Raw genomic sequence first — 10,992 nt, forward strand, 5'->3', positions numbered from 1 at the left:
GGGGAAATAAACACTGTACCCAAATCCACGTTTTACAATGCTCCTGGGAAATGGGTAGGCCTCCACCTATAGTCCTTCACAGTTTTACAGCTGTGATATATTTATTTATTTACATAGATCACATACATAAATAAATATGATAGCTGTAGGTAGCGTTGAGATAAAATTCCCATATTCTATTGCTACTAACATAAATCCTAATATATCATGTTTCCTCATTTGCTCTGTAGGAGGTTCGTCATATGAAGGACATTCAAGTGGATGTGACCCCTAACCTGCAATAGGGGCTCAGTGAGGTGACAGACATCCTGTAATGGATCTCCAGCTAGTGTCTGAGGACCTGGAGAAGGCTGTGTCTACAGCTGTGGGGCAGGACAAGCATGGTAACCTAACCTCACTGTATGAAGGATTTTATTGTTATGGATAGTCATCTCCAATCTGTTCAAATATCACTGTTGTTGGATAACACACATTACCAAAATGATTCACACTTGTCTTCCTATTTCCACATAATCTGTCATGGTTTCCCCACCCCAACAGGGCATAAAACCAACCTCTCTTTATTGCTACTGCTAATACACCCAAATCCAACAGCCGTTCGAGAACCCTGCTCGCAGTGCCCAACTGTTAGGTTCTAATTCTCAGAGTAAAAACTCGACGGACACTATGAATGCTTGAACCAAGTTTATTCTTCCCAGAGGGTCAAGACAGCTGCATTAGACAAAAAACATATTCACACAAGCACTGATATTTAATCCTCTCTCCTATGCTGAGTCTCCTCCTACACATCTAAACAGTCAATGCATCTCTGTTGCTAGACAGAACCTTAGTGATATCTGTTCTTCCTCACTTCATCTGACCTGACCGCTACCCAAAGTGCTCACTCCTCCCCAACTCAAGGCTGACATGGTGATTGGTACCAGACTGTGTCTCTTCTCATCCCAGAGGATCCCACCCATAGGATGCCTGATGGCTAACAAAAACATATCCTGACATAATGTAAACGTTATACATTAAGCTCTCTCCCTCAGTGACATGAATTCGTAGATTTCATATTCTCAGAACCCAACAGTAGGTTTTAAGGTGTGGCTGCATGTTTGTCGTGGACGCATCGTCACTCTTGATGTTCTTTTTCCAAGTCTGAACTGGCCGTTCTTCTCTTTCCTCGACTAATTGAAACCTCAGGGACAGACATCCTGAACGAATCTGATGTCAGAGCTCCCATCAGCCCTCTACACCTCGCTGTGAGTAAAGCCTACCTGCTCCTGTAGTGGTCTCCATATGACAAATGGCACCCTATTCCCTATTTAGTACACTATGTTTGATCAGATCCTTATAGGCCCTGATCAAAAGTAGTTCACTACATAGGGAATAGGGTGCTATCTGGGATGCAAGCATGGTGTAGATTTTCCACAGGAAGTTGACTGTCCAGACAGACTCACACACCATATTCCGATCTATTCCTGATTAGTGTTAAAATACATGCATATTCTACACAGTGATGATGAGGATGATTTCCTTATTTTGCCATTTGAGTTAATCAACCTCAGAGGAGAAGTAGAGTGTTTGTTTCTCAATCCCATGCTTGACAGGAACCTCCGATGTTTATGCTGGGCAGGAGCAAAAATGGGCTCCCGATTGAAAGACTCTGGTCTACTTTAGAGGTCTAGCACTGTATTTCTGTTCAGGTGTACCACTGGTCTACTCTAGGACATTGATTATATTAAGAGTGAATATCTATTCATGCGTACCACAGTCACCACCATGCTATGGAGGTCCTGGTTCAGTCTCTGCTGGATCTAGACGTGAGGGACAGCCAGGGGCGCACCCCTCTGGACCTGGCTGCCTTAAAAAGCCTTGTGGAGTGTGTTGACGTCCTCATCAACCAGGAAGCCTCCATCCTGGTTAAAGACTTCACTCTGAAGAGGACCCCCATCCACGCTGCAGGTAGACATAAGGATATCACATAGAGCTTCTGTAATTAAAAAGTTTTCCTGACCAGATGGCCATTGTTTGGTCATGTTGCTAGGACGACTATGTCCCACTCTAGGGATGGTATCGTGTGAAAATGCCCACGAGACACTGATCTAAGGTCATTTTTTGTCATGTTCTCCACTAATGATGAGGATCTAGGGAGGGTAAGCTGATCCTAGATCAGTGCACAGGGGAGACTTCTATCCAGAGCCAGGTACACAGCTAGCAAGTGACAGGCTTCAATGGCCTCAGCCCCAAAATTCTTTATTATCTGCTGTGTTAACATCATGAGGATGTCATCTACCAACACCACTGTTCTTGAAATCTGTCTGTTCATGTGAAGGTTATAGTCGCCCAGCAATCTGCTCATATCTCTCTGTTGATCCTCCTCTAGCTACCAATGGTCAATCATCTGACATTCTTATTCCTCTTGTTGATCCTCCTCTAGCTACCAATGGTCCAATCATCTGACATTCTTATATTCTCTCTGTTTATCCTCCTCTCGCTACCAATGGTCAATCATCTCACATTCTTATATCTTCTCAGTTTTTCCATCTCTAGCTACTGAAGGTCAATCATCTCACATTGTTATATCCTCTCTGTTTATCTTCCTCTAGCAACCAACGGACATTCGGAGTGTTTGCGTTTGCTGATTGGAAATGCTGACATCCAGAGTACAGTGGGACATTCAAGACGGAATAGTCACTTGGGTTTTGGATACCAATTCCCCCAGTATTCAACAACTCTTTAATTCAGGCGGCTTTGTATCCAAAACCCAACTGACATATTCCGTCGATTCGATGATGTCCACTGTACTCTGGATGTCAGCATTTCCAATCAGCAAACGCAAACACTCCGAATGTCCGTTGGGTTGCTAGAGGAAGATAAACAGAGAGGATATAACAATGTGAGATGATTGACCTTCAGTAGCTAGAGATGGAAAAACTGAGAAGATATAAGAATGTGAGATGATTGACCATTGGTAGCGAGAGGAGGATAAACAGAGAGAATATAAGAATGTCAGATGATTGACCATTGGTAGCTAGAGGAGGATCAACAAGAGGATATAAGAATGTCAGATGATTGACCATTGGTAGCTAGAGGAGGATCAACAGAGAGGATATGAGCAGATTGCTGGGCGACTATAACCTTCACATGAACAGACAGATTTCAAGAACAGTGGTGTTGGTAGATGACATCCTCATGATGTTAACACAGCAGATAATAAAGAATTTTGGGGCTGAGGCCATTGAAGCCTGTCACTTGCTAGCTGTGTACCTGGCTCTGGATAGAAGTCTCCCCTGTGCACTGATCTAGGATCAGCTTACCCTCCCTAGATCCTCAATCATTAGTGGAGAACATGACAAAAAATGACCTTAGATCAGTGTCTCGTGGGCATTTTCACACGATACCATCCCTAGAGTGGACATAGTCGTCCTAGCAACATGACCAAACAAATGGCCATCTTGGTCAGGAAAACTTTTTAATTACAGAAGCTCTATGTGATATCCTTATGTCTACCTGCAGCGTGGATGGGGGTCCTCTTCAGAGTGAAGTCTTTAACCAGGATGGAGGCTTCCTGGTTGATGAGGACGTCAACACACTCCACAAGGCTTTTTAAGGCAGCCAGGTCCAGAGGGGTGCGCCCCTGGCTGTCCCTCACGTCTAGATCCAGCAGAGACTGAACCAGGACCTCCATAGCATGGTGGTGACTGTGGTACGCATGAATAGATATTCACTCTTAATATAATCAATGTCCTAGAGTAGACCAGTGGTACACCTGAACAGAAATACAGTGCTAGACCTCTAAAGTAGACCAGAGTCTTTCAATCGGGAGCCCATTTTTGCTCCTGCCCAGCATAAACATCGGAGGTTCCTGTCAAGCGTGGGATTGAGAAACAAACACTCTACTTCTCCTCTGAGGTTGATTAACTCAAATGGCAAAATAAGGAAATCATCCTCATCATCACTGTGTAGAATATGCATGTATTTTACACTAATCAGGAATAGATCGGAATATAGTGTGTGAGTCTGTCTGGACAGTCAACTTCCTGTGGAAAATCTACACCATGCTTGCATCCCAGATAGCACCCTATTCCCTATGTAGTGAACTACTTTTGATCAGGGCCTATAAGGATCTGATCAAACGTAGTGTACTAAATAGGGAATAGGGTGCCATTTGTCATATGGAGACCACTACAGGAGCAGGTAGGCTTTACTCACAGCGAGGTGTAGAGGGCTGATGGGAGCTCTGACATCAGATTCGTTCAGGATGTCTGTCCCTGAGGTTTCAATTAGTCGAGGAAAGAGAAGAACGGCCAGTTCAGACTTGGAAAAAGAACATCAAGAGTGACGATGCGTCCACGACAAACATGCAGCCACACCTTAAAACCTACTGTTGGGTTCTGAGAATATGAAATCTACGAATTCATGTCACTGAGGGAGAGAGCTTAATGTATAACGTTTACATTATGTCAGGATATGTTTTTGTTAGCCATCAGGCATCCTATGGGTGGGATCCTCTGGGATGAGAAGAGACACAGTCTGGTACCAATCACCATGTCAGCCTTGAGTTGGGGAGGAGTGAGCACTTTGGGGTAGCGGTCAGGTCAGATGAAGTGAGGAAGAACAGATATCACTAAGGTTCTGTCTAGCAACAGAGATGCATTGACTGTTTAGATGTGTAGGAGGAGACTCAGCATAGGAGAGAGGATTAAATATCAGTGCTTGTGTGAATATGTTTTTTGTCTAATGCAGCTGTCTTGACCCTCTGGGAAGAATAAACTTGGTTCAAGCATTCATAGTGTCCGTCGAGTTTTTACTCTGAGAATTAGAACCTAACAGTTGGCACTGCGAGCAGGGTTCTCGAACGCTGTTGGATTTGGGTGTATTAGCAGTAGCAATAAAGAGAGGTTGGTTTTATGCCCTGTTGGGGTGGGGAACCATGACAGATTATGTGGAAATAGGAAGACAAGTGTGAATCATTTTGGTAATGTGTGTTATCAACAACAGTGATATTTGAACAGATTGGAGATGACTATCCATAACAATAAAATCCTTCATACAGTGAGGTTAGGTTACCATGCTTGTCCTGCCCCACAGCTGTAGACACAGCCTTCTCCAGGTCCTCAGACACTAGCTGGAGATCCATTACAGGATGTCTGTCACCTCACTGAGCCCCTATTGCAGGTTAGGGGTCACATCCACTTGAATGTCCTTCATATGACGAACCTCCTACAGAGCAAATGAGGAAAACATGATATATTAGGATTTATGTTAGTAGCAATAGAATATGGGAATTTTATCTCAACGCTACCTACAGCTATCATATTTATTTATGTATGTGATCTATGTAAATAAATAAATATATCACAGCTGTAAAACTGTGAAGGACTATAGGTGGAGGCCTACCCATTTCCCAGGAGCATTGTAAAACGTGGATTTGGGTACAGTGTTTATTTCCCCCTAATATCTTTGAAGATTACACCTAAAATAATTAGGCCTACTTCTTTCTACTGCTGATCTGAGACCATTAGGGTTAATCATTACAGATATAAATGCAATATATGGAGTAGAAAAGATTGCCTGCCCACCAACTTGATAAGAATCAACATGTGTTCTACATGGTCTATTTCTATCTGAACGTAACAACTCAATCAAGCTTGTTAATTGATCGTTAAGCCATGTTTGTCAGGTAAACGGTCATTAGTGGCCTATATAAGCCTCATACAGGCCATGGGAAGACATTACCTGTTGATAACACAGACTATTTTCATGATCATGGGAGGTGTGAGAGAATTGCTGCTCGTTGTGATGACTGTGGGGGTTGTCAAAGGTTGGTTCACTAATGTTTAAGGGATTTGTTTGGTAAATATGCTTAACTTTATAAGTTGGGTATTAATATTTGACTGTCTGTATCTTCCGCGTTGGTCATCTTTTATTCTTCACTGCTATTAATATATGTAGCTATTTTGTGTGAACTCAACTTCTGTCAACACTTTCTCCTCAGTTTCTTGTTACCCTGTTGGAAAGTCCCAGAAGCAAGATCAAGTCTCTCTGCAGAGGAGACTTGGAGGTAAGTGTTTCTTTCCACAACCCTTCTAGCTATGTTCTTTGTCACTGTCTATGGTGCTGCTGTGTTTGACACTCATTCAACAGCATAGAGTAACTCAGTCTAAATAATGTTGTCAAACCTTTTGCTTGTGTACCTAAACCTAAATTTTTCAGAGCTGTCATCAAATGACGTCTCCATTGTGCATGCCCTGGCCTTGCTCCGATCCATAGGGTCTGACGCGAAACAAACCAGAGAAGGTACGGCCTGAAACATATACTTTGAAAACTGTTGGCTTCATGTTGCTCAAAATTCGATTAGCAATTTGGCCTAGACCGTGTAGAACAGATGTGTTGCTGTAGAATACCCAACTGTTCCTTTTGTTTTTTCTCAAGAGTATTTAGAGACCAATGAAGTAGAATCCCAAGCTTCTCCAAACCATGGTAGTTCTCCGGCAAATGATGCCCTGTCCTCTGAGGAGAAGCTGAGGCACATGTCCTCTGACGACGCCACCTCTGAAGCTGCCACCGGCCCGTCCGGCGACGACGCCACCTCTGAAGCTGCCACCGGCCCGTCCGGCGACGACGCCACCTCTGAAGCTGCCACCGGCCCGTCCGGCGACGACGCCACCTCTGAAGCTGCCACCGGCCCGTCCGGCGACGACGCCACCTCTGAAGCTGCCACCGGCCCGTCCGGCGACGACGCCACCTCTGAAGCTGCCACCGGCCCGTCCGGCGACGACGCCACCTCTGAAGCTGCCACCGGCCCGTCCGGCGACGACGCCACCTCTGAAGCTGCCACCGGCCCGTCCGGCGACGACGCCACCTCTGAAGCTGCCACCGGCCCGTCCGGCGACGACGCCACCTCTGAAGCTGCCACCGGCCCGTCCGGCGACGACGCCACCTCTGAAGCTGCCACCGGCCCGTCCGGCGACGACGCCACCTCTGAAGCTGCCACCGGCCCGTCCGGCGACGACGCCACCTCTGAAGCTGCCACCGGCCCGTCCGGCGACGACGCCACCTCTGAAGCTGCCACCGGCCCGTCCGGCGACGACGCCACCTCTGAAGCTGCCACCGGCCCGTCCGGCGACGACGCCACCTCTGAAGCTGCCACCGGCCCGTCCTCTGACGACGCCACCTCTGAAGCTGCCACCGGCCCGTCCTCTGACGACGCCACCTCTGAAGCTGCCACCGGCCCGTCCTCTGACGACGCCACCTCTGAAGCTGCCACCGGCCCGTCCGGCGACGACGCCACCTCTGAAGCTGCCACCGGCCCGTCCGGCGACGACGCCACCTCTGAAGCTGCCACCGGCCCGTCCGGCGACGACGCCACCTCTGAAGCTGCCACCGGCCCGTCCGGCGACGACGCCACCTCTGAAGCTGCCACCGGCCCGTCCGGCGACGACGCCACCTCTGTAGCTGCCACCGGCCCGTCCTCTGTAGCTGCCACCGGCCCGTCCTCTGGCGACGACGCCACCTCTGTAGCTGCCACCGGCCCGTCCTCTGGCGACGACGCCACCTCTGAAGCTGCCACCGGCCCGTCTGGCGACGACGCCACCTCTGAAGCTGCCACCGGCCCGTCCTCTGACGACGCCACCTCTGAAGCTGCCACCGGCCCGTCTGGCGACGACGCCATGGATATCTGACGTGGGACATGCAATAGTTAACGGGTACTCTAGTCCAGTGTGTAACTGCATTTGCTTGTTTTGGCTCAAATAAACATTAACTGTAATACTTGTGTCCTCTGTATTGTTTTGGTGGTTCCTACTTGGAGCTGAGGTCTATGACCTGACTTGAGTAACTGGGTTGATGGCAACATTTATTTTGCATTATATCCATGCGCCAGCAATATTACTCTGACCCCTGTGTTTTAAATTACCATTTGACTTAAGCTACATTTGCTCAGTGTTGGTCCATTTATGCTAGTAGCATCACATGATACCTCACACAGCATTTTGACGCCATTTCCGGTCACAACTTGCAGACTTGTTTACGTGTTGCTGTGTGTTTTGTTGCCTACTTTGCTACATGACAACTTTACGGTTTTTACTTTATAATTACCGTTTATATTTTTGGTTTTTCCCCTCGTGTCAGGGTTGCGTCAATTCGAATCTGGTATCAGGAAAAATATAAAAATGAGGCACCGACGTATGCTATGTATTTTTTATTAGCTAAGCAGTAAGTGGTAAATGCAATTTTCGTATATACGGGCTCTCTGTCCCACCTCGCAGGGCAAAACAGAACTGACTTGTTCCTGACAAAGATATTTAATATACTCTGACAGAAGTAGTTCCTGCTTCCGAGCCGGCCTGTCAGAGTAGAGACTAGGCTGGGTGAGTCTAAACCACGCCCAATCGTTGATTGTTGGCGCAGAGGCTGGTCCCAGCCCTCTAAGCGCTTCAGCGGTCAGTCGTTGTAGCTGTGTAGATATGCAGTTATCAGGCACCTGGCTCCTGTTATCTAACAAGACTGTTCTCGCAACACTACGTTCTGAATGTGCCCCCCCCAACTCATTGCACAGGTCCGGCCTTCATGTTATGTATTTTTCCATCATGAGAAAGGCCCATGGCCCTGAAACTGTTAACAAGGGTTCAAGTCAGCTATGTTGCATAACACATACATACATCCACACAAGCCAACAGCAGATAATATTAAATCACATATGGTAACGGGCTATAGTGCATAACACAGAATCCTCATACTCCGGACGCTTTATCTGGACATGGTTCGTCAGGACCTCCAACAGCCGAAGCTAAGTAACATTAACATGATGCCTTCTAATTGCAGTCGCTGTACTCATACAGGAGAACGATCGCCTTACGGTGAGGATACAACTGTGCTACAAGCCCAGCTTCAGACGCAATCGTTAGGCAAGGGTAATTTCTGTGTAGGAAAGGATGAAACAGCGTCTGTGCCACCAGTAAGTACAGATAGTAACGTTAGTATAAATCCCCTCGCACGGTCCCCGCAGCCGGACAACTTTCTCACGGTTTCTGGAGGGTAATGCTGTAGGAATGCTCAACCGGTGTCGCTCATTCAGCCGACAAACTTTCAACCGGTTTTCCCCATTAAGCAACGAGTCGGAGTCAGAGGCCGAGCCTTCTCTTGTCTCTACTCCTCCCGTTACGGGGTCTGAGACGCCGAAGCTTCCCACCATTAGCTCTGACAAATTGAAAACTCTCGTCATTGGCGACTCCATTACCCGCAGTATTAGACTTAAAACGAATCATCCAGCGATCATACACTGTTTACCAGGCGGCAGGGCAACCGACGTTAAGGCTAATCTGAAGATGGTGCTGGCTAAAGCTCAAACTGGCGAGTATAGAGATATTGTTATCCACGTCGGCACCAACGATATTAGGATGAAACAGTCAGAGATCACCACATAGCTTCAGCGTGTAAATCAGCTAGAAAGATGTGTCGGCATTGAGTAATTGTCTCTGGCCCCCTCCCAGTTAGGGGGAGTGATGAGCTCTACAGCAGAGTCTCACAACTCAATCGCTGGATGAAAACTGGTTTCTGCCCCTCCCAAAAGATAGAATTTTGTATATAATTGGCCCTCTTTCTGGGACTCACCCACAAACAGGACCAAGCCTGACCTGCGGAGGAGTGACGGACTCCATCCTAGCTGGAGGGGTGCTCTCATCTTATCTACCAACATAGACAGGGCTCTAACTCCTCTAGCACCACAATGAAATAGGGTGCAGGCCAGGCAGCAGGCTGTTAGCCAGTCTGCCACTAGCACAGTCAGTGTAGTCAGCTCAGCTATCTCCATTGAGACCGTGTCTGTGCCTCGACCTAGGTTGGACAAAACTAAACGTGGCGGTGTTCGCCTTAGCAATCTCACTAGGATAAAGACCTCCTCCATTCCTGTCATTATTGAAAGAGATCATGATACCTCACATCTCAAAATAGGGCTACTTAATGTCATATCCCTTACTTCAAAGGCAATTATAGTCAATGAACTGATCATAATCTTGATGTGATTGGCCTGATTGAAACATGGCTTTAGCCTGATGAATTTACTGTGTTAAATGAGGCCTCACCTCCTGGCTACACTAGTGACCATATCCCTCGTGCATCCCGCGGAGGTGTTGCTAACATTTACGATAGCAAATTGAAATGTACAAACAAACAAAAAAGACGTTTTCATCTTTTGAGCTTCTAGTCATGAAATCTATGTAGCCTACTCAATAACTTTTTTTTAGCTACTGTTTACAGGCCTCCTGGGCCATATACAGCGTTCCTCATTGAGTTCCCTGAATTCCTATCGGACCTTGTAGTCATAGCAGATAATATTCAAATTTTTGGTGACTTTAATATTCACATGAAAAAGTCCACAGACCCACTCCAAAAGGCTTTCATCATCGACTCAGTGGGTTTTGTCCAACATGTCTCTGGACCTACTCACTGTCACAGTCATACTCTGGGCCTAGTTTTGTCCCATGGGATAAATGTTGTGGATCTTAATGTTTTTCCTCATAATCCTGGACTATCGGACCACCATTTTATTACATTTGCAATTGCAACGAATAATCTGCTCAGACCGCAACCAAGGAACATCAAAAGTCGTGCTATAAATTCACAGATGACACAAAGATTCTTTGATGTCCTTCCAGACTCCCTCTGTCTACCCAAGGATGCCAGAGGACAAAAATCAGTTAACCACCTAACTGAGGAACTCAATTTAACCTTGCGCAATACCCTAGATGCAGTTGCAACCCTAAAAACTAAAAACATTTCTCATAAGAAACTAGCTCCCTGGTATACAGAAAATACCCGAGCTCTGAAGCAAGCTTCCAGAAAATTGGAACGGAAATGGCGCCACAACAAACTGGAAGTCTTCCGACTAGCTTGGAAAGACAGTACCGTGCAGTATCGAAGAGCCCTTGCTGCTGCTCGATCATCCTATTTTTCCAACTTAATTGAGGAAAATAAGAACAATCCGAAATTCCTTTTTGATACTGT

The 10,992-nt window shown here is 46.6% G+C and overlaps 2 protein-coding genes across 2 annotated transcripts; both read left to right on the forward strand.

Annotated features, from left to right (window-relative positions):
* The first annotated feature begins 228 nt into the window (after positions 1-228).
* LOC116368560 (serine/threonine-protein phosphatase 6 regulatory ankyrin repeat subunit A-like) lies at positions 229-2,725 on the forward strand. Its single transcript, XM_031819212.1, has 4 exons — positions 229-383; positions 1,186-1,244; positions 1,757-1,947; positions 2,592-2,725. Exons 2-4 carry the CDS (start codon positions 1,210-1,212, stop codon positions 2,723-2,725), a joined length of 360 nt encoding a protein of 119 aa, XP_031675072.1. The 5' UTR covers positions 229-383; positions 1,186-1,209.
* Positions 2,726-5,676: 2,951 nt separating this feature from the next.
* On the forward strand, positions 5,677-7,758 carry LOC116368562 (polysialoglycoprotein-like). The gene is made up of 4 exons (XM_031819214.1): positions 5,677-5,809; positions 5,984-6,049; positions 6,202-6,285; positions 6,421-7,758. Exons 1-4 carry the CDS (start codon positions 5,710-5,712, stop codon positions 7,668-7,670), a joined length of 1,500 nt encoding a protein of 499 aa, XP_031675074.1. The 5' UTR covers positions 5,677-5,709; the 3' UTR covers positions 7,671-7,758.
* The last annotated feature ends 3,234 nt before the right edge of the window (positions 7,759-10,992 follow it).

The sequence above is a fragment of the Oncorhynchus kisutch genome, unplaced genomic scaffold (genome assembly GCF_002021735.2).
Source record: "Oncorhynchus kisutch isolate 150728-3 unplaced genomic scaffold, Okis_V2 scaffold1956, whole genome shotgun sequence".
In the NCBI taxonomy this organism is placed as follows: Eukaryota; Metazoa; Chordata; class Actinopteri; order Salmoniformes; family Salmonidae; genus Oncorhynchus; species Oncorhynchus kisutch.